The 24,058-nt window shown below is 48.5% G+C and overlaps 1 protein-coding gene across 2 annotated transcripts in view; it reads right to left on the bottom strand.

The window, feature by feature from the left end:
• TDRD12 (tudor domain containing 12) overlaps positions 1–24,058 on the bottom strand; it is a 108,328-nt gene that overhangs the window by 2,441 nt on the left and 81,829 nt on the right. For both annotated transcript variants that reach the window (XM_055237093.2, XM_063614049.1), the window contains 11 exons: positions 21,331–21,430; positions 18,687–18,871; positions 17,558–17,768; positions 15,201–15,293; positions 13,362–13,534; positions 10,825–10,893; positions 5,940–6,049; positions 988–1,051; positions 788–901; positions 547–700; positions 396–462 (listed from right to left, as the gene is read on the bottom strand). In XM_055237093.2, the coding sequence (XP_055093068.1) occupies positions 396–462; positions 547–700; positions 788–901; positions 988–1,051; positions 5,940–6,049; positions 10,825–10,893; positions 13,362–13,534; positions 15,201–15,293; positions 17,558–17,768; positions 18,687–18,871; positions 21,331–21,430 (1,340 nt within the window). The remainder of the gene's footprint in view (positions 1–395; positions 463–546; positions 701–787; positions 902–987; positions 1,052–5,939; positions 6,050–10,824; positions 10,894–13,361; positions 13,535–15,200; positions 15,294–17,557; positions 17,769–18,686; positions 18,872–21,330; positions 21,431–24,058) is intronic.

Genomic DNA, 24,058 nt, shown 5'->3' with positions numbered 1-24,058 from the left:
ATAAGTGTAGACTAATCAGCAAATCTTTATTTCCCCCCATTATTTGGGTCAATGCAGAAAAAAAATGCCTTGGGTTCCAGCTCTATGTATCTTATTTTATATTTTCATTATTTTAGGTAAGAAATGAGCAGGTCAAATTGGTCTGCTTACAAATAATTTATTCTTCTAGGAAGAATATCTGTAGTGTGTTATTAAAAGGTGTGTTTATCACCAAGCGTTGAACAGTACTCAAACCAGAACATTTAGCACCAAGATCAACAAAGAGAAAACTAATTTCTCAGGGCTTGACGTGAACGGTCCACTTCCACCAAGGCTGAATTCCTAAGTGGGTGATGGTGTCCCTCACTGCCCTCAGAACCTACAACCCCTCTGAGAGTGGGCGCTCCATGCCTTACCCTTGGGGAAGTGGCTGTCCTCTTCACAGTCTTCCCAGTGATCAAAATCAAAAGCCACGTTGGGGTTCTGTTCAAGAGAACAGCTGACAGTGAGTGCATGAATACGACACACGCAGGGTAAAGACCACCCGCTGAGTGCATCCCAACTCACCCTTTGTCTGAGTAGGTGAAACCATGCCTCCCTTCTCTCTTTGGCCAGAGTGATAACAGGTTCATCGTTTCTAATCACACATTTGCAATCATCTTTCCTTATGTTGCCCCGCAGCTCCAGATCAGCCAGGTAAAATTTGTCTCCCGCCCAAGCACTGGGTTTATAAAAAGAAATAAAGTCAGCCTTTTAAAATGCTAGAAATTATTTCTATTTTACTTTATATGACTATACATAAACCTACCTGAAAATGACTCTATCCCTTAAATACTGACACTTGTAGTCCTTTACATTCCTTATTCTTATCTTTAAGATGACGACATCTTCTTTTTGGAACCATTTTATTTGTGGGTGGAAGCTAGAAGAAGAGAGAAAGACCTGTGCCTTCATTGATCTTATTTACTGGGTAAGGGACGCCGACTCCTCCATGCCGAGTGGACGTACCTTTTCAGAGGCAGCTGTGCAGTTCTGCTAATGGAGGCACCTTCAGTGTTTCCAGGTAAAGTTTCTGCACAAAATCAAGGTCAGATTTTCCTACACGTTATTTATATGTAACTCCATCATGTACACACATATATATACTTTTTTGTACCTTACACAACTTCTAGATGAGGAATCACATAAAAGTGTAAATTGAGTAACCCTAGTATCTAGCTGCAAAGAACAGTTAGAAAAAATTAAAACCATTACATAGGTAAATAAAATTTTAAAATTTTTATTTTATTTTTGAGATGGAGTTTCGTTATTATTGCCCAGGCTGGAGTACAATGGTATGATCTTGACTCACTGCAACCTCCACCTTCGGGTTCAAGTGATTCTCCTGCCTCAGCCTACCAAGTAGCTGGGATTACAAGCATGTGCCACCACACTTGGCTAATATTGTATTTTTAGTAGGAATGGAGTTTCACCATGTTGGTCAGGCTGGTCTCGAACTCCTGACCTCAGGTGATCCACCCGCCTCGGCCTCCCAAAGTATTGGGATTACAGGCTTAAGCCACTGTGCCTGGCCTAAAATTTTATTTTAAAATAAAAACACCCTTTGACAAGTATTAAAATTCAATGACCAGGAAGTAAAGTCACTCATTTGAAAAAGAACCTCATTGCAGTGGCTGGCCTTGGATACAAACATGCAGGCTTCTTTGAAGCTGTCTTGACCTGCCAGGATGCCCTAAGGACAACTTCAAGGACAGCGGCCAGCACGCACGAGGAGCCAGTGCTGGAAATGACATCTTCTCAAACAATGCAATGTGAACTTCTCAATCTCCAACAGGCGAGGCTTCCATCCAAACACCGGAGTAAGAATGTTCACAGCTGCTGGAATCACAGTAGCCTGAGATGGAAAACAGATCCACCCTCTGTGGTTTATTCATGGTATAGAATACAATGGCAAAGAAACAGACTCCTGCTGAGAAAGCGCCATCCTCAGTGTCACATGCGGCCTGCCATCGAGTGGCCTCAGGAAAAGAGTGTGCTGACCCAGCGACATCAAGAACCTTGGAGAGCACAATCCCTGAGCCCTTCTGAGAGGCGGCGAGCAGAGGAAACCTGGGGTGGCCTGGCCTGATCACAGAGCTGGGACTGATCCTAAAGACAGAGCCCTGAAGCTGGGGTGCGAAGGAGGCGGTCCTGCCACCGAACGCGAACAAGAACAAGACACCGCTTCTGGGAGCAAGAGGCCAGGTTCCTCCTCGGAGCCGTCAACCAAAAAGGGACTGAGGGAGTCTCAGCCAACTTGAGGCTGATTTATCCAAGGTTGAGGATGTGCCCCGGGAAACACAAGTCACAGGAGCGCCATGGCCTCTGCTTTTCCAAAGGGGCTTCCTAAACATCTGTGTCTAAAAGGGAGAGAAAGCTGGAGGGAGAAAGGGCGGCGGGGGGCAGGACAGGACAAAGACAATCACGCATCCCCTCGAGCTCAGGAAATCTAGCTTTACACAAGATAAAGTGACATGTGACAGGAGACATAGAGGACATGGGGCTGCGACCCAGGGCTATGAAGTGACAGCTGTCTGCTTGGGAACAAAAGCAGACAGCCTTAGACCCAGGTCCAGTGCGTAACTTCCCCTTTGGCAGAGGGAGTTTAGGGTCCCGAGATTGTGTTTGCTTGCACAGAGCACAGCTACAGCTAGGAGGGCAAAAGCACGCAGCAGCCCCCAAGCCGGGCCACATGCAACACAAACAACCCCACACCCGCATCCTCCAGAAGCCCTGCCTGGCACAGTGGCATGCGGGTGGCACATCTGCAGAGGAGGGCACGGGGTCCACCTGAGATCAACCACCTGCAGCAGGGCTCAGGCCTTGCCCCTCACCAGCCTGTGGCGGCACAATGGGTGCATCATACTTTTCTAGCCACATGGAGACACTGAGTATCCAAAATCAGAAACCCTGCGGGAAGCCGAGGCAAGAAGAACCATGAAGAAAGTCCATGATATTTTCCTTCATCTGCCTGAACCTGAGCAGGAGCCCAGAGATGAAGTCTCTTCCAGCTGAGACAACGGCTCTTCCAGGAAGGTGGCCAAGTGCCTGGTGGCTGCAGTGGACATCTAATAGCCAGAGCTTCCCAGTAGAGCTCAGTAAACAACTGCATGTCCTCCAAGGGCTATGGTTTCGGGGACCCACCTGGCTGCCCTGACGTCCCCTTTGGGCCCCACACCAGGCTCTATGCAAAATGCAAATCGGCCAGTAGCATGGCCTGCGACAGTGCAGACCTGCTTCAGCCCCCTCCGCAGTCTACTGGATCCCGGTCTGCTACCGTGGAATAAACACTGCTCTGGGAAAATCTTCTTAATGACAACTGTTGTCCCAATGACCCTGTTCCTCTGACCAACTGGTCTTGCAAATTCTCTTTCCCAGAACTCTTCAGAATCCTTTTCCAGTGGATCCCACGCAGCAAAACCAGTTGCTCCCCACTGTGGCCGAATCCAGGGGTAAACTTTATGAAGAGAAGGTGTATGTGCATTTTAACAGCTACATCCAGTCCCCCACATACCACTCGGCTCTGGAAGATCGTTTCTCCTCACCTGCACCTCTCACCTCACCAGCCACAGTCACTGCCAGCAAGAGCAGCACATGGGACTGTGATGAAGAACCTGGGTTTGGACCACGGCAACAACGAAATGCATCTAAACCCATCCTTCCAGATGACCCCCATCCTTCACAACAATCCCCTCCCACCCCCCAAAAAAAAGCTGTGTGGGGAAATGGCTGGAAGAATTTCCTTAGGAAACAACTTCCAGAACATACCCAGAGATGCACGGGAATCACACAGGCAGTGGGCAAGGCCGCCTTTGTCACAGGAGCCACCTCTGCGGCTCCTCCTCCCACACTCTCCATCCTCAATGAGGAATGAACCTGTCAGGGAGCAAACCACCCTCTGGGGCTCTCAGCACCTCAGCTGCGTTATCTGTGGGTTTCACTGTTTTGGATGCATATCAAAGGGAGCAGAGCCATGCAGGGTCCACCCTCCCAGGATCTTATCCCGCCCTCCTGGGAAGCGGAATGAGGGACCAGAGCAGGGGCGTAGAACATCTGCAGTGTGGAAAGCTGGAGCTCCCGGCACTGGAGTGTTGGAGACTTTGTCTAGTCATGGGATGAGTTTATCAATATATGTTGTCTAGGCAATTTCTAAGATTTGTCAAGACAAGGAGCAATGATCTAACCCCATTTCATAAAGACAGCAAATACCAAAATTAAAAGGCCACACGAAGATAAATTCCAGTGACAGCAAATGGTCTCCTCACCTCTCCTTTCCTTCTCCCTCACTGACTTCCCCTTCCACAAGGGGCTTGGGTTTTGTCCTATTTATCTTTTTTTTTTTTTTGAGATAGAGTCTCACTCTGTCGCCCAGGCTGGAGTGCAGTGGCGCGATCTTGGCTCACTGCAAGCTCCGCCTCCAGGGTTCACGCCCTTCTCCTGCCTCAGCTTCCCGAGTAGCTGGGACTACAGGCGCCCACCACCACGCCCGGCTAATTTTTTGTATTTTTAGTAGAGACAGGGCTTCACTGTGTTAGCCACGATGGTCTCGATCTCCTGACCTCATGATCTGCCCATCTTGGCCTCCCAAAGTGCTGGGATTACAGGTGTGAGCCACCGCACCCAGCCCCATTTATCTATTATTTATTTATTTTGAGACAGAGTCTCGTTCTGTTGCCCAGGCAAGAGTGCAGTGGTGCAATCTTGGCTCACTGCAACCTCTGCCTCCTGGGTTCAAGAGATTCTATTGCCTCAGCCTCCCGAGTAGTAGGGACTACAGGCGTGTGCCACCACAGCCGGCTAATTTTTTTGTGTTTTTAGTAGAGATGGCGTTCCAACATGTTGGCCAGGCTGGTCTCAAACTCCTGACCTCAAGTGATTCACCCGCCTCAGCCCCCCAAAGTGCTGGGATTATAGGCAAGAGCCACCGTGCCCAACCAGTTTTGTTTTTGTTTTTTATAGTCTCAATCTGTCGTCCAGGCTGGAGTGCAGTGGTGTGATCTTGGCTCACTGCAACCTCTGCCTCCCGGGTTCGAATGATCCTCCCACCTTAGCCTCTTGAGTAGCTGGCATTACAGGTGCCCGCCACCACGCCCAGCTAATTATCTTTTTTCTTTATGGCACCTAACTCAGTGCCAAGTTCATACATGTCAGAAATGTCTGCTAAGTCCGTGCAATTAGCCTGGCTGAGGTCAGCCAACTCTATTAACGCCAGCTCCTCCTCTTTGCTGAGGCGCTGTGCAATAAAAGTGAGCCTAGATGTAAAGTCTGGAGAAAGCCATGCAGTACGCAAATACTTTCCAAGATTAAGAAAAAATGCCACCACTTGCAATAATACAGATTAATTTCACAGACATAATGTTGACTGAAGGAAGCCACAAGAACATATACTATAGGCCGGGCACAGTGGCTCACGCCTATAATCCCAACACTCTTAGAGGCCAAGGCAGAAGGATCACTTTTTGAGGCCAGGAGTTCAAAATCAGCCTGGGCAACACAGTGAGCCTCCATCTCTATTTAAAATAAAAGAATGTATTCTATATGCTTCCAAGTCAGCAAAACTAATGGTGTCAGAAATCAGAATGGTCAGTGGGGAGGGTTCCAGACAGGAGACTGCTGGGGTCCTGGAAATGTTCAACAGTTTGATCTGGGTGTGGTTCACAGACACACACACACACACACACACACACACACACTGCTGAGCTGTTCACTTAACATCTGTGCACATCACTGGATGGTTGTTAGATCTCAAACTACAAAAACAAAACATTGGGGGCTGACCTGTCAAAAATAAGAACAGTTAGGTGATACCAGTTTATGTCAACTTCTCTACATTTCGTCTCAAAGTAGAAAGTCTAAACATTAGCAATTTTCCAGACATTAACAATTTGAACTTAACCATATTTTGAATAGCAAGTACCCACCAGGCTTCTGGTTTTCTGAGCTCGTCTTGGACTCAGCCCCTCTTTCTGCACCCGTGTCCTCAGGCTGGGGGCTCTGCAGGCAAGCAGCATCTTCTGCTGGAGGAGGCGTCCTAGACGGGAGAGGCGGGGGTTAACACCTGGCTCTCTATAGGAACTGCCCAAGTGGAAGAGGAAGGCAGGCAATAAATGACTGTGAAGTGCCTGTGGCCCTGGAGTCAGACCCACATAGAGCTTATGACTCATTTAAGATGCCCCAGGCGGCCAGTCAACTCTGTTCCTTCCAATGAGGATGATGGGCAAGCACACAGCGCGTGACTGACACGGGACCAGGGAGGCCTTCACTCTTTACCAAGATGGTTTGCCTTCCATACTCACTGCTGCCCGCTTCAAACAGGACCAAAGGACAGAAAGTGACAAGCCAGTTTCCTGCTTCCCCTGACCCAGTCTCTGGGGCCATCTTCCCAGAGACCACCCCTGTTACCAGTTTGGGCCCACTTCTAGAAATATTCTTTGCATAAAAAAGAAATTATTGCCTTCTATACCTTTCTATCTAAAACACATGGACACATACATACATTTAAACATATGGGAACCTACTAAATTCGATGTGCTGCCCCATATTTTATCCTACTTAATAACCAGCTAGAATACTTTTTAAAATTTTTTAATGGTGTTATTCTTTTGGTTATTTGAACAGGTAACCACATTCATGTGGTTCAGTATTTTAAAAGAAGTCAAATTCGGCTGTACACTGAAAAGCTCCTCTCACCCCTGCTCCCCAGCCAGCCAGCTCCCTTCCTCGTGGGCGACAATGTGACTTGGTTTTTGTACATCCTTGAAGAGACAATTCAAGCCTAAATGAGCAAACCTACACACACACACACACATGCACATGCACACACACACGAGGAGGAGGGGTGTGCTGTCTTCTGAGAGCCACACACACAAACCTGTGAGAAGGAGGGGTGTGCCTGTCTTCTGACAGGCCCAGAAGAAGCCTGCAGTGTGGCACTTTCCAGATTCAGGCAGCCAGCATCCCCAGCCACCGCCCCTCCCCAGGCTCTGTGCAGTCACCCACCTTCTTCTCCTTTGCTAGATCCTCCTCTGCTAGGTTGATTCCTTCCTCCTCACACTCACTGAGCTTTGACTCTCCTCAAACAGCAGCAAACCAAGAGCCTTCCCCAGCTGCTTTCCTGAGCCCTAGGCTTAGACTTTCAGTAACCTTAAAAACTGGCACCTCCACAGCCCACCTCAGCCTCTCCTCCTCTGCGTGGGCTGTGCCTGGAAACCACCTGTCACTGTCCACCGCACCAGCATTCCCCAGGCACCAGGGCTCAGACCTGCCGTCCCACGCTCCCTAACATCTGCCAACCGCTAAGTCCTATGGCTTCCAGATCTGCGGGTCACAGCATGAAATATTCTCGCCATTCCCTCTCTACCTGTCAGGATCCCCCGTTCTCCAGGAGCTGTCTGATATGGGGTCTCTCCTAGCAGGCTCTCTGTGAAACCTTGCAGTGCCCGTACTGCTGTATGCTCTGTGTTCATGACGACGGGTATGTTAAGCTCCCTAAACCACAAAGCTACAGTGCGAAAGGGGGCTGTGGGAGCCTTTACACAGGGCTGGGGCTCAAAGTCAGTGCTTCCCATAAGCCACCAAACCTCATTTTGGTTAAATCTACTAAACTTTATTTATTTTTATTATTTTTATTTTTTTTTTGGCACACAAAACAATAAACATTTTCTAAAAATACATACAAACAAAAAGATGCATATCAAACATATTAGGAAGGTTGCACATGGGAAGACGGGGAATAGAAATGGGGAGTGGGAATTAAAGAAAATAAATGAGAGAGGGACTTTGTATGGATCAGTGATAATAACTCAATCCTCTATTTGACAAAGAAGAAGGATAAGGAAGAGGAAGAAAAAGAAAGTGGGATAAAGGATCAGAAAGGGAGGAAAATAGAAAAAATTAGAGTATGACTCCAGGGTAGACCTGTTTTGTTGTCGCTGGGTTGGTTGGTTGGTTTGTCTGTTGTATTTTTCATATGTTTCGCCATGTTGGCCAGGCTGGTCTCGAACTCCTAGCCTCAAGTGATCAACCCGCCTCGGCCTCCCAGAGTGCTGGGACTACAGGCGTGAGCCACCACGTCCAGCCCCCACATTGCTTCTGGCCTCCGTGGTAGACCTCCCAGACGGGGCGGTTGGGCAGAGGCGCTCCCCACATCCCAGACGGGGCGGCCAGGCAGAGGCGCTCCTCACTTCCCAGACGGGGTGGTGGCCGGGCAGAGGCGTTCCTCACATCCCAGACAATGGGCGGCCGGGCAGAGGACCTCCTCACTTCCCAGATGTGGCGGCCGGGCAGAGACGCTCCTCACTTCCCAGACGGGGCGGCCAGGCAGAGGCGCTCCTCACTTCCCAGACGGGGCGGCCGGGCAGAGGCGCTCCTCACTTCCCAGACGGGGCGGCCGGGCAGAGGCGCTCCTCACTTCTTCCCAGACGGGGCGGCCGGGCAGAGGCGCTCCTCACTTCCCAGACGGGGCGGCCGGGCAGAGGCGCTCCTCACTTCCCAGACGGGGCGGCCGGGCAGAGGCGCTCCTCACTTCCCAGACGATGGGCGGCCGGGCAGAGGCGCTCCTCACTTCCCAGACGGGGCGGCCGGGCAGAGGCGCTCCTCACTTCCCAGACGGGGCGGCCGGGCAGAGGCGCTCCTCACTTCCCAGACGGGGCGGCCGGGCAGAGGCGCTCCTCACTTCCCAGACGGGGCGGCCGGGCAGAGGCGCTCCTCACTTCCCAGACGATGGGCGGCCGGGCAGAGGCGCTCCTCACTTCCCAGACGATGGGCGGCCGGGCAGAGGCGCTCCTCACTTCCCAGACGGGGCGGCCGGGCAGAGGCGCTCCTCACTTCCCAGACGATGGGCGGCCGGGCAGAGGCGCTCCTCACTTCCCAGATGATGGGCGGCCGGGCAGAGGCGCTCCTCACATCCCAGATGGGGCGGCCGGGCAGAGGCGCTCCTCACTTCCCAGACGGGGCGGCCGGGCAGAGACGCTCCTCACTTCCCAGATGGGGGCGGCCGGGCAGACGCGCTCCTCACTTCCCAGACGGGGCGGCCGGGCAGATGCGCTCCTCACTTCCCAGACGGGGCGGCCGGGCAGAGGCGCTCCTCACTTCCCAGACGGGGCGGCCGGGCAGAGGCACTCCTCACTTCTTCCCAGATGGGGCGGCCGGACAGAGGCGCTCCTCACTTCCCAGATGATGGGCGGCCGGGCAGAGGCGCTCCTCACTTCCCAGACGGGGCGGCCGGGCAGAGGCGCTCGTCACTTCCCAGACGATGGGCGGCCAGGCAGAGGCGCTCCTCACTTCCCAGACGATGGGCGGCCGGGCAGAGGCGCTCCTCACTTCCCAGACGGGGCGGCCGGGCAGAGGCGCTCCTCACTTCCCAGACGGGGCGGCCGGGCAGAGGCGCTCCTCACTTCCCAGATGGGGCGGCCGGGCAGATGCGCTCCTCACTTCCCACACGGGGTGGCCGGGCAGACGCGCTCCTCACTTCTTCCCGGATGGGGCGGCCAAAATCTACTAAACTTTAATGACATCTTCATTTCTAAAAAAGTATCTTAAAAGTATGGGAAATTTTTTTTTCTTGAAAGTAGAGGGAAACTACCCTGTATCCTAATCCTATAGGTATCTATTTTTATTAAGGTAAAAAACTAAAAAACTTTAGATCATACTGTGTTTACCTTCGTCATTTTTTTTTTTTTTTTGAGACTAGGTCTTGCTGTCACCCAGGCTGGAGTGCAGTGGCACAATCATGGCTCACTGCAGCCTAAACCTCCTGGGCTCAACCAATCTTCCCACCTCAGTCTCCCAAGTAGCTAGAACTACAGGCGTGTACCACCAAACCCAGCTAATTTTTGTATTTTTAGTAGAGACAGGGTCTTGCTATGTTGCCCAGACTGGTCTGCAACTCCTGAGCTCAAGCAATCCTCCTGCCTCGGCCTCCCAAAGTGCTGGGATTACAGGCATGAGCCACCACGCCCGGCCCACATTATTTTAAATCCTCCTACTTTCAGCTGAACTTAGGAATCTTTCAAGGTCACCAACGACCACTAACCCAGCAGGCCACTAACCCAGCAAGCCACTAGCCCAGCAGGCCACTAGCCCAGCTGTCCATCTCAGTCCTCACTCGCTGGGTCTGCAGCTGCACCTGGGCTAGCTCATCACTCCTGTCCGGGACATGCATCCCTCGCCTACTCGCCTCTCCAGGCTTCCCTCCACCTGCTGGCTACAGCGTCCCCACCCTACTCCACGCTCCCCAGCGGAGGCACCAGGGCTCACCCCCGGACCCCTCCTCTCACACCTCTCGAGCTCCCAGGCCTTGCCACGAAGGCTGTGCTCTTGCCACAGATGCAGCCTGCCTGGAGCCCCATCTGCTCTAGCAGAACACACTGATAAACCAGCAGCTTCTCAGCCTCCACAAAGCCACCTGGTCCAAGCCTCCATCCTCCCGTCCTAAGCTCCTGGCACAGTCTTGTCCCCTATCCCTCCCTTCAGTCTGTTCTCAACACAGCAGCCATGAACCATCTTCTGTTCAAGTCACTGTTCTGCTCAATACCCTCTCATGGCTCCTGCCTCTGTGGAGCAAGAGCCCATTCCTTGCAGTGGCCACAGGCCCCGCAAGACCTGGCCCAGCACCTCCAGGTCTCTGTGTGCTGCTCCGCTCTGGGCACCTTCATCCCTGCTGCTGGAACTCACCGCCCAGTCCTTCCCTCAGCCCGTGGGAACTCCTCCCAGGCGTCCCCATGGAGTCCCCATGGACTGTCCCCCTCACATACGGCCCCCTGTCCCTGGCATTCTGGGAGGAAGCTCTGTGGTGTTCTTACTCACCCCTGCCCCTCCTGCTCCTCGGATGGATGTTCCTGGTCTTGAGCAGGCCTGGTCCCTGTCACCCTCGGCCTGGAGGAAGCAGAGCAGACTTCATTTGCAAATAATCATGTGCATCTGTGGAGCCTGTCTGGGGACAGTGGAGGACAGAGCTTGGAGTGCAGGGGGAAAAGCACTTTTTTTTTTTTTGAGATGGAGGCCTGCTTCTAAAGCTACCAGGCCCTACAGATCTAAGATGCCTGGGTGGGCTGGGCTGGAGGAGACGCAGAGAGCAAGAGACTGCGGAATTAGGATGTTCAAAAGCAGTCGTGTGTACGGGCCATTTAGAATTGCACAAGCGCACAGAGGCACGCCCGGAAGAGCCCTGAAGAGACCTGGAGTTTGCACCTCAGGCAGGGTCAAGGAGAGGACATGGAGAACTGCAGGCCTCGGGCGTGGCTGCTGGAACACGCAATGGGGCAGCTGCTGCGGAATCTGGATGGAGGTTCCCCAAAAATCATACACAGGATTCCCACAGGGCCCAGCAGCTCCACTTCTGAGTAGCAACCCCAGAGAAGTGAAGGCAGGGGCTCAAACAGGCATTTGTACACCGTATACACAGGAGCACATCCACCACAGTCAAGAGGGGCAGCAGCCCAGGTGTGCACAGGAAGATGAATGGAGAAGCGAAACGTGGTGATCCATGCCATGGAGGATGAGCTTCAAAGGGAAGGAAATCTGACCCGGGCTGCAACACGTGTGGACCTTGAGGACCTTACACTGAGACGAGCCAGGCACAAAAGGGCAAACAGTGGACAATTCCACTTAAAGTGCCCAGGATTGGCAGATTCTTAGAGACAAAGGAGAGTAGGGGGCTGGGGGGGGGGGGGGGCGGACTCTGGAATTATTATTTAAGGAGTATGGAGTTTCTGTCTGGATGATGAGCAAGTTCTGGAGATGGATAGTGATGATGGTTGTACAACACTGAGAATGTCCTAAATGCCACTGAATTGTACACTTAAAAAGAGTTTAAATGGCAGCTGTCATCATGTTTATTTTGCCACAATAAAACACATGCAATTGAAGGAATCGCTGTGAGCCTTTTTAACTGTGCTAACAGTGCTCTGGTCAAGTTTTGGGAAGCCCTGCCGCTCTCATCCCTGCCCACACTAGGTGTGTGTTTTCCTTCCTTCTCTCATTCCCCCCCCCTGGTGGGCTGGGCGTGCTGTGGTGTTACTCCCTGGGCTTTCATCTGCGTCTCCCTGATGACTCAGGAGTTCCAGCACCTTCTCATATGATAATCAGGTATCCTGAAGTGGCTGCTCAGGTCTTTTGCCCACTTTCCTAACAGGTGCCTGCTGTTTTCCTCCTGGCTGGAAGGAGTTCTTGATACAGATCCTTCCCCCTCTGGAGCTGCCAGGATCCCTCCTCGGAGTGACTGTCACAGTCTCTCTAATACCCCCCATGGGAGGAGACGCTGGCGCAGCCACTTTGGAACACTATTGGGTAGTAACTCTAACTATGACTCAGTAATCCCATTCCGTCAGAAATATATTTGTAAGTGTATATATTTGTAAAAGACATGTATGGTAATGTTTAAAGCACCATTACTTGAAGTACCCCAAACTGGAAATTTCCCCAGTCAACAGTAGAATGGGTAAACAAATAATGGTATACTCATACAAAGGAACATTATGTAGCTGTGAGAATTTAGAGAATTTATGCCTCCTTTGAGCCTAGCTTCTGTAACTCACTATGGGGGAGGAGGCATACTGTCTAATTCCATTCAAACAAAGTACAAAACTGGGGAAAACCATCCCTGCTTTTCGACGTCAGGAGAATAGCTCCTCTTGGGGAGGGGGAGTACCTAAAGGGAGGGGAGGCTCTGAGCCAGGCTCTGTTTCTTGATCTGGCTGGTTACACAGGTATGCTCAGGAAACACACCACGTCTGACGTGCGCACTTTTCTGTGTGCGCTATTTGTCAATAAAAAGTTAACAACAATCCTTTCTGTAAGAGATACAGGTAAAATACTATATTTGAGATCTGCTTTATAATACTCCAACAAAAGCAAGTGTGGGCTGGGGTATAGATAAAACTAGATTTCCAAAATTTTGGTCATTATTACAACTGAGTGATGGGTACAAGGAGACTCATTAAAAACCCTTCTACTTTTTTTTTTTCTTTTTTGAGACGTAGTCTCACTCTGTCGCCAGGCTGGAGTGAAGTGGCGTGATCTTGGCTCACTGCAACCTCTGCCTCCCGGATTCAAGCGATTCTCCTGCCTCAGCCTCCCGAGTAACAGGGATTACAGGCACGTGCCGCCACGCCCAGCTAATTTTTGTATTTTTAGTAGGGATGGGGTTTCACCACGTTGGCCAGGCTGGTCTCGATTTCCTGACCTCGTGATCCGCCCACCTCGGCCTCCCAAAGTGCTGGGATTACAGGCGTGAGCCACCATGCCCAGCCAACTCTTCTACTTTCATAAAACATGTCCTTAACACTTGTGAGTTTTATTTCCAAAAAACACCTCTTCCAAAAAGGAGACAGAAATCCACTTACGGGGTCTGGCTTAGGCTTTCTTCAAAAGCTGGTATCTTAGCATCTTCGCGTAATTTTTTCAGTTGTTCTATGTGTTCTGGATTATCAATGCCCATGCCCATGGATAAAATTTCAGCTCGAACATTATAATCAATGACAGAGGTTTTTAAATTGGAAAGGTTTGTAATGTGCACCTTCAATCAATGAAAAAATTGAACATTAGCAGGAGTCACTCTGAATTTTAACTGAAGCACAGACACTCCCACAGGGCCTCTCTGGTTCATCCTGCCACGCTGGCTGCACTTCGGCGCTTACCATGACGTGCAGGGCTCTCCATGGCAGCATCTGGATTGTTTCCTACTTGAGGTTCCATCCAAATCATCCAGGCCTCGCCCCATGCCACAGAAATATGGGCAGGTGGTGGAGGGGTGGCAAGAGCAAATCTGGGATAAACCCCTAGTCAAGACCAATTTGCAAATCTGGGATAAACCCCTAGTCAGATGCATAATTCTTACATCTTTCTCATTCCTTCTCAACTACTTTTACCTCCTGAGGCTCAGCGTCTGCCTGATGGGAAGGGCCTAAGCCAAGGACCTGAATCCTGTTCTGGGCCATTTCTTCTGTTCGTCTTTTCTGCAACCAAAACATCCTCATCCATTTCCATTTATACAAAATTAAGTAAAACACAAAAATCTGCAACAGCCTGGCGCTGTTGGTGGCAGTCTGGGTATAGGAGGGGCTGTCCTTTCCATGGTGAGGGTAGGGGGTGCTCCAGGTCTGCCCTGGCTGGGGCCCCTTCCTAGGTGAACCCCAGGAATCTGTGCCCACCGGGGAATGTGTGGAGGAGCCTCTCTCTGCTCAAACTGGGTGGGGGCAGGAGCGGGTGGAGATGGCGAGGGTGGGTCTGTGTCCCTCTGGCCGCTGTGGTCACTGCCACACACGCTGCAGCGTGGACACATCTGACAGGTGGGCTTTCTTTTTTACTTCAACCTCTTTTAAATCTCTGCTTATAAAATTTCTGCTTTTCTCCCCGCAACAAAAAACAAACACAATACTATTACAACATCAACTAAGATGCCCAAATCTCCTCATTTACCTGCATTTGTAATCCGTATTTTCTCTTCTGAAAACCATTTTCTGCTTAGTCTTAAACCTTACATCCAAACTCCCTTTTAACATGTTAAAACTTTTCAAACCTCATAAAAATAACTTTCAGCAAAAGTTTTTATAAACTGACTCTGTTAAATCTTGTAAGTATTCATAATAAGATTTAAGTCTAATATAGCAGAACTTTGAGTGGAGGAGTGGAGCTCTTGGGGAACAAGCAGGGAGGGTGGTGCCAGCAGCCATGGAGAGACACGGAGGCCCGTGAGTCAGGTGTCCTTGTCATGTGTCCTCCCCTCTCCCTTTCCCCCGCCTCCCCCTACGGCTGCTCTGCAGGATGGGGGCTTCGTCTGCTTTGCTCACAGAGGGAACCCCAGTGCCCAGCACTGCTCCTGGCACGTGGCAGGTGCTCAGTAAGTACGTGGTGAATGAGCAAGTTAGAAACTGTCAGCATCAGAGAATGTAGCATGGAGTCCTCACGAAGCTTTGTTCGGCTGCATGTGTGCACGTGCGTGTGCCTCACATACACAATGCACGTGTGCGCTGGGGTTACAATGTAAAATATTCCCCTGAACAAAAACTAAACCCACAACCCAATTCATGACCCAAGTAACATGAAAAACACCTCTCCCTAACAGAGCCCCAAATAAGTCACCATTTCTATGCAGAAGTTATTCAAGTGGCGGCTTAGAATAATCTGGATAATTTTAGCAGCCCATTCAAACAGATTTATTTCTAAGAAAAATGCATACTTACCATTGGATCAATCCAAACTGTATTTCCCAAAGCCAGGATCACTTTTGCATCATGCAATTTTCCAACAATTTTATGATGAATGTACCTAGTAACCTGAAAAAAGCACTTAACATTATTTTAGGTGAGGCTTTAACAAAATACCTTATTTTGTATATGCCATACAGTTTGCAAAATATTCCATGCATTTCATTTGAGCCTCACAGTAACGCTATGAGATCACAGAGGTCATCACCCCCTTTCATCCACAAGGCTAATAGCAGAGTTTAGTGAGGCAGGTGTGGAAAGGAACTCGCCCATGGCCTCTTACTAGTGAGTTCCCAGAGCTCAAGGTGGGGGTCTGTGCCTTTGGGACCCAACACTGTACATTTTCCTCTGTGGACGTGCATACGCCATCTCCTCCATCACCTGCCAATCTGTCTTTAAAGCACAGATGCCTATTTCTTCGAAAGCTCAATGAAAGTGAAGTGAAAGTTGTTCCTCCTGCTCCAAGGCCGTCACTGCAATGGAGCTGCCTTGCAGCCAGTGACACTGGAGCTGAGGGCCTGGTCTTCTGTGTACCCCTTGCTGAGTAAATGGCTGTTGTTTTCCTTCTTTCTTTTTCTTTGAGACAGGGTCTCTCTCCTCCACCCAGGCTGGAGTGCAGTGGCACAATCATAGCTCACTGCAGCCTTGAACTCCAGGGCGCCAGCAATCCTTCTTCCTCAGCCTCCCCAGTAGCTGAGACCACAGGCACGCACCACCACACTTGGTTAATTTTTAATTTTTTTTTTTTTTAGAGATGGGGGTCTCACAACGTTGCCCAGGCTGGTCTTGAACTCCCAGGCTCCAGCAATCCTCCCATCTTGGGCTCCCAAAGCACTGGGATTACAGGTATGAGCCACTGCGCCTGGCCATGGCCGTTTCCTCTAAAGGAGGAACACAACAGGCAGGACCTGTCTAAGCAATCTCTCACGCACATTTTCACGTGAACAAAGCAGGGCGAAAGGGACCTGCCCGTTTCCATCCCCCTTGCACTTGGTGAATTAATTCAGAAGAACATACACAGGAGAACCTTTCTCCATTCCCACAGAAGGCTGCTCCTTCAAGAAATACTTTTGGTCAGTCATCTTTACAGGTCAGATGTTTCTTGGGGAAAGAACTGTGACGTTCTTACTGACGGCTACATCCCCAGAACCCAGTAGGGTACCTGGTACACAGCAGTCATTACAAAGAAGAAACGCCACTGCCTTGTGATAAAGGCTCCTTTTACTAAACTTAGAAGAGTAAGGTTGTGTATTTATCCTGTATCGTGGAAACATTCACTTGTTTATTTCCTGGATAATGTTTAACTTTGTTTATAACCCAAACTGTTTGTACTTTATCAATTGCAATTAACTTATTTCATGTCCCATTTGTCGAATTATGCAAAATATAACTTTTCCTCGGAGAATTGGAGCACTTATCAACACGACTCATGCTCTAGTGATGGGCAGGACTGGCTGCAGGTTTCTCCCTGGCCGGAAGGGCTGGGCCTTCCCACCCCACCTGGACAGTGCATGAGACACGGGCCCCCCTGTGCCTGTGCCTCAGCACAGGTCTGCAAGGGCTGGGCCTTCCCACTCCAGCTGGACGGCCGCATGAGCCTGCATGGGGCCATCTTCTGTGCCTGTGCCTCAGCACAAGTGGTTCTCTTTGCTTTCAATGCCCCATCTGTTCTACCTGGTGACATCCTAGTTACCCCACGAAGCCCAGAGGAAATGACCCTTTCTTTGGCAGCTTTTCTGGTCTCCATCTCTCCTTCCTGGCCCATCGTCCCTGCGCCAGTGGAATCACCTGGCTTCTCCTGAGACCGCCCATTGTGCCCCTTCTTTGGCTGGAGGATCCACTTTTCTACTTTTTTTCTGTTTTTTGATTTATTTTGTTTTTTAAGACACAGAGTCTCACTCTGTCACCCAGGCTGGAATGCAGTGACACGATCATAGATCGTTGCAGCCTCAACTTCCTGGGCTCAAGGGATCCTCATCCCTTGGCTTCCCAAAGTGTTGAGATTATAGGCCACAGCACCCAGCCTGGAATGTTCACTTTTGTAGGTACTTCTCCTGCTTAGGCTGATGGGCAATTTATTTTACCAACATCCCTACTTTATACAGATTCTGTGACTGTAAGCACAAGGATAGTGGCGAAGGCAGTGTTGCGGCTGCCCCGGCACCTCTCTGAGGGCTCAGCTGGGACGTTCACACACCATGGGGATCTAAGCAGACTGCGCTTTCCCTGCCCAAACGTGACACTGTAAATCCAGACAGGCCTCAATTCTGTGTATATTCTGGGTTAAATATATTCTAAAAGTCAACAATAGATAAAAAGCCAAAATAACCCACCTTCGGATTCCATTCCATTTCGTTGTCAGCAGGTTTCACCCTACAGACAATAAACTCCACAGCCTGCGGAGGAAGCACGTGGAAATGTTCTGGGAGATGCAGCAGCTGGTCCCTTGTGACGAGCCCTGTCCTGCCTTCGTCGATGAACTCTACAAGGATGTCATCCAGGGCCCAGGCGTCTTCTTTTTGGCTCACTTCCAACACCTGAACTCTGGAGAGCAATGGGGCATTGGTTCAACGCAGAGATTCCAGAAAGGATCATCTTTGTCTCAAATTACCATGAAATGGAAAACATATAAAAAGACTCCAAAACGCCATGATTTTACTCTATACTAGAAATAAAAAACTAAGGCCTTCAGAAATTCAAGTGGTGGATTCCATAAGTATAAAAACATGTACTTTTGAATAAGAGTAAATCCTTTTATCTAACAACATAATAAAATTAACATAGCAAATTAAAGTCTCAAAGTTTTTTTATTTTTTCCTTTTGTCTTTTTTGTTTGTTTGTTTTTTGTAGAGACAAGGTCTTGCTCTGTGGCCCTGGCTGGAGTGCAGTGGCATGATCATAGCTCAATGCAGCCTCGACCTCCTGGGCTCAAGCAATCCATTCACCTCAGCCTCCCAAAGTGCTGGGATTACAGGCATGAGCAACGTCACCTGTCAAGTTTCAAAGTTTCTGAATTCAAGGTTATCACCAAATGGTGCCAGGTGTGGATTCAAGGGAAGTGGGTACAAACGAGCATGTGATTCAGACTGACCAGGTTAGAACAAACTATGCCAGTATCGAGCTGACCTGACACCACATTCATAACATTGCCAAGGATGTTTTCTTATCTGTAGAATGGGAATGACGCCCACTTGATAGGAACTTGGCAAGAATTAAGTGAGTTAAAGATGTATATGTATGTCACACGCAGTGATGGCTCAAGGGGTCACGGTGTCACTGGGTTCAGGAGCCCGGGGAAGAGTTTCCCACAAAGAACTGGAGCAGGCATCTAGGGGGACACCCCGCTGTCACCAGGCTCACATACACACTCAGTCAAATGGACAGAGGTGAAAATCGGAACTCAATACCATTTAGTTACCTCATGCTTCAAAACTTTACAGATGAAATAAACAGATGTGTTACCTGTGAAAAAGCGTTTTTTCTGCTAATCCATACAATCCAAACTTCTCCACCTTTTCCACAGTTGTTTTATTAGAATCCTTAAAATATTCATTCATTTCAGCATTGAGAGTTGCATAAAGATCCATGTGTTTATCAATTATACGGCCAAAGTAATTTGTTGCATTCAAAATATAAAAAGGTATTATCTGAAACATACATAGTAAACATGACCAATAAACAACCTTAGTCTAAACCGGATATGTACACACTCCCTGTATCTGCAGAAATCAGTACCCAACCTAAGAAACCAAAGCTTAGCAACGTGGATTTAGAAAAAACTAAGAAGCTAGCCAAAAAAGCAAGGCAAAACCAATACCTCACACAGTCATAAAGAATTAGAGTTTCACTTTAAATCTAATGGAAGATTTTTTTTATTTTGCAAATTTCATTATTTTAAAACTTCATTATAAGTGTTCCTTTGCTTACCTTCTAACTGCACTTTTATAGAAATTCTTCTTAAAATAGCACTGCTGTCTCTTGAGACTTTCTGATCTTTTTTAGGTAACAAGATGCATTTTATTAAGAGCATACTGTATACCAGCCTCCAGGGTTACGGGGATTAAACTGTGTCCTACAGGGACCCTTGGCAATCCAGAAGTGGACAGAGAGGCCACAGCTTGTGTGTGCTGGAGAAGACAGCCCTTCACAGGTTAGAGTAGGCAGGGGGACTTGTGTGTGAGGAAAAAGTCAGTGTGCAGAGGGCAGAGACGCTCTGCATGAAGGGAGGGAGTCCTGGCTGCCCAGAGCAGATGCCAGGAGTGAGAACTAGGCACTTGGCAGGATAGGGGAGAGGAATGGGCTGGCGACACCCACAGGCACCAGTGTCTGTGCCTGTGCAGGAGGAAGCGGAGGGAAGCAATAGACTTGAGAACAGAGAGCTCTAGAAGAGGCAAGAGGCCCTCCCTGGAAACGGGCTCAGCCAGTGCAACAAGCCAGCCTGGAAGGCTTTACCTGCCTCCACAGTGGGTGAAGGCTGGAGCCCCTGTGAAATCTCCACACTGTCCCTCCAGGGACAGGAGGGATGAAGGAAGAGAAAACCAAGTAACAGTTCGGGAGGGGAACAGGGCCAGGGAATCTCAGAAATCTGAGACACTATGTCACCATATTCATTTCACACAGCACATAAAAAACAGAAATGGGAACTCCGTGAAATCAGAAAAGTTACCCTGACTCACACCTCCTCCAAAATGTCAAGAAAAATTCTATCTAAAAATGAGCAATAGCAAAGTAACGAGGTCAAATCCGATATGAAGTCATCATAAAATAACAAAATGTATAATAATATATAAAAATAAAATAATTAAAAAGAGAATAAACAGCAGAAGAACCGTCCCTACAGACAATGAAACCTGTTGGAAAGATACATCCACAAACAGATCAAAACTATAACCTTCAAGAAACGCTGCTTTTAGTTTGTTAACTAAGAAAACAATGCATGTATAAAAGAGTAACAGATCAGAATTACAACAACTTCAAAATGAGGTGACAGAATGCAGGAAAGAGTTAGAAATTAAAAAAAAAAAAATCAATAATGAAAACTGTAGTGGGTTGGATGGTGACTCTCCCAAAAGAAGTATGTCCATGTCCTAACCCCCAAGGTCACTGTGACTTTGACCTGACTTGAAAACAGGGTCTTTGCAGAGGTAGTGAAGTCTGCAGACTGAGAGATGGCTCTGGGTTATCCAGGTGGGCCCTCCCTCCAATGAAACATCATTTATAAGAGACACAGAGAAGAGGAGGTCATGTGAAGATGCAGGTGGAGAGAGAGTGACAGTGGCTGCCGGCTGAGATGCAAGGATGCCAGGCGAGCCACAGGCCAGGTCACCTTCTGGAGGCTGCGGAGGGGCACAGCCCTGCTGACACTCTGACGTTGGACTCTGGCATCCAGGAACATGACAGAAGAAATGTGTGTGGCTTTAAGTCACTAACTCGGTGGTAATCTTTTACAGCAGCCTAGGAAACTAACACAACAGATACTGCCCTAAGGGAAACAGGTGAAAGGGAGAGAAATTGCATGCTCAAAAAGAAATGAATAAATTAATAAAAAAGGATTTGAAAGAAAATAAAAAAATTCTTAACTTGGCAATTCTATCTGCACCTTATTACAGAATTTTCCTCAAAGAAATTATCATGAATGTCTTGAAGAGATTCATGTAATCACTGTATTGTTATTATTTTTTAAAAAATCTGTTTGTAGAGACAAGGTCTCAATGAGTTGCCCAGGCTGGTCTTGAACTCCTGGCCTCAAGTGCTCTGCCCACCTCAGTCTCCCAAAATGATGAGATTACAGGTGTGAGCCACTGTGCCCAGTCACTGCATTATTTTTAATGGCCCCCAAATAGAAACATTTTCTGAAAATATAATTGAAAAAAAAATCCTTAAACTGTCATCCATTACTGAATTTGATCTTGGCTTATAAATAAGCTGGGGCCCTGAAATAAGGCGCCTTGTAAGGACACATGCCTCTGGTTGGATTAATGGTGATATGTTAATACTGATCACTGGAAGGCATCATGACATCTACTAAGATCCTGCTTAACACATAAAACACGTTTATTAACATGACTATTGGTCAGAGGACACAAGCACCTTTTACCGAACCTACTTTAATGTATCCAAATGAAGGTACGGCTTGGCTGGACAGTTTCCTGGGCATGTCCGTTTCTGGATTAATACGGTGTCGGTCAGGACAGATCCTTTTGTCTCTGAAAATGAAATGCCTAGATTTACCATAAATAAGTAATAATTGTTAATGTGAATTTTAATGCTTTCTTCAGAAAATTAATCTGCAACCTAAATCAGAGAACTTTTATTCCAAATACCCTAAAGATTGAATAACCACATTGAATATTTCAGATGACATTAATAATATACAAATAAGTAAAAATGGATTTTGCATTTTAATTAACACTGAAAAAACTTAATGAGTTACTTCATTATTTCTCTAAAAAACTATTTTTTTTTTTTTTAAGAGTTTGGTCTCTTGGCCGGGCGCAGTGGCTCACACCTGTAATCCCAGCACTTTGGGAGGCCAAGGCAGGTGGATCACGAGGTCAGGAGATCAAGACCATCCTGGCTAACACGGTGAAACCCCGTCTCTACTAAAAATACAAAAAATTAGCCAGGCGAGGTGGCGGGTGCCTGTAGTCCCAGCTACGCAGGAGGCTGAGGCAGGAGAATGGCGTGAACCCCGGGGGGCAGAGCCTGCAGTGAGCCGTGATCCCGCCATTGCACTCCAGCCTGGGCGACAGCGAGACTCCGTCTCAAAAAAAAAAAAAAAAAAAAAAAAAAAAAGAGTTTGGTCTCACTCTGTTGCCCAGGCTGGAGTGCAGTGGCAAGATCATGTCTCACCACAGCCTCTTAACTCCTGGGCTCAAGAGATCCTCCCTGCTCAGCCACCTTATTCCTCTAGACATTCTAAAATGCATTATGTAAATGAACAAAATATATTTCCAAAATAAAGACTGAATTAGAAATACACTGCCATAATACACAACAAAGGCCAATCGACCTCTAACCCAGAAGCCGTTCCTTAACGACAATGCTGCTTTCACATTGAGAAATAGTTGAAATTGCCGTTTTAAAAGTCAGTATTTGAGGCCGAGCGCGGTGGCTCGTGCCTGTAATCCCAGCACTTTAGGAGGCCAAGACAGGCAAATCAACTGATGTCAGGAGCTCGAGACCAGCCTGGCCAACATGGCGAAACCCCATCTCTACTAAAAATACAAAAATTAGCTGGGCATGGTGGCAGGCGCCTACTTATAGTCCCAGCTACTCAGGAGGCTGATGCAGGAGAATTGCTTGAACCCAGGAGGCAGAGGCTGCAGTGAGCCAAGATGGTGCCATTGTACCCCAGCCTGGGTGACAGAGCAAGACTCCATCTCTAAATAAATAAATAAATAAAGTCAGTATTTGGCTGGGGATGGTGGCTCATGCCTGTAATCCCAGCACTGTGGGAGGCTGAGGAGGGCAGATCACTTGAGGTGATGGCTTTGAGACCAGCTTGGCCAACATGGCAAACCCCATCTCTACTAAAAATACAAAAATTAGCCAGGTGTGGTGGTGCACACCTGGGATCCCAGCTACTCAGGAGGCTGACGCACAAGGACTGCTTGAACCCAGCAGGCAGAGGTTTCAGTGAGCTGAGATCATGCCATTGCACTCCAGCCTAGGTGACAGAGCCAGAGACTGCCTTAAAAAAACAAACAACAACAAAAAAAAAACTCGGTCTTCTTAAAGCATAAATAGAAATGCTGCTAGTAACACATTTAATGTACCACAATTCAAAAACATTAATGTCAACAGTTATCTTTAAATTCAATCCAGCAGCTATATATCAGGCACCCATGCCCCAGCCTCAGCTGTCTGTGTATCAAGCAGTGGTGTTGTGTCTGGATCAGGCAGAGAAGCCCCATGACTGTCAAGGTACCCACGCTCTCCAAGCTGATCAACACAATCAATGCAGTCCCTAGCAAAATTCCGCAAGGTTTCTGAAGAAACTAACAGGCTCATTCTAAAATGTATGTGGAGGCCGGGTGCAGTAGCTCACGCCTGTAATCCCAGCACTTTGGGAGGCCGAGGTGGCGGATCAGCTGAGGTCAGGAGTTCGAGATTAGCCTGGCCAACATGGTGAAACCCTGTCTCTACTAAAAATACCAAAATTAGCTGGGCGTGGTGGCACATGCCTGTAGTCCCAGCTACTCAGGAAGCTGAGGCAGGAGAATTGCTTGAACCCAGAAGGAGGAGGTTGCAGTGGGCCGATATCATGCCACTGCACTCCAGTCTGGGAGACAGAGCGAGACTCCATCTCAAAAAAAATAAGATACAAAAAGTAAAGTGTATGTGGAGATGCAATGGATTTAAAATAGCCAAACAACCTTGATGAGGACCAAAGCTGGAGAACTCATACACCAGTTCCTAAGGCTTGCTATAAGAAAGTGTAGTACTGGTATAAAGTTAGACCAATAGGCCAACGTAACAGAACAGAGTCCAAAAACGGACCACATATACCATCACCTGGCTTATGGCAAACACACTAATGCAGTGAGAACCGAATGATATTTTAAACAAACGATACTGCAGCAAACCATTATCCATATGGAAAAATCAAACCTTGCCCCAGATCTCATATTACACATATAATTTTTTTTCTTTTTTCTTTTTTTTGGACATAGGGTCTTATTCTATCGCCCAGGCTGGAGTGCAGTGGCACAATCACGGCTCACTGAATACTTGACTTCCCAGGCTCAAGCGATCCTCCTACCCCAGGCTCCTGAGTAGCTGGGACTACATGCATGTGCCACCACAGCTGGCTTATTTATTTTTATATATAT

The sequence above is a fragment of the Symphalangus syndactylus genome, chromosome 13 (genome assembly GCF_028878055.3).
Source record: "Symphalangus syndactylus isolate Jambi chromosome 13, NHGRI_mSymSyn1-v2.1_pri, whole genome shotgun sequence".
NCBI lineage: Eukaryota > Metazoa > Chordata > Mammalia > Primates > Hylobatidae > Symphalangus > Symphalangus syndactylus.
The sequence above is the reverse complement of the archived record's forward strand: the minus strand, read 5'-3'. Positions and strand labels throughout refer to the sequence as shown.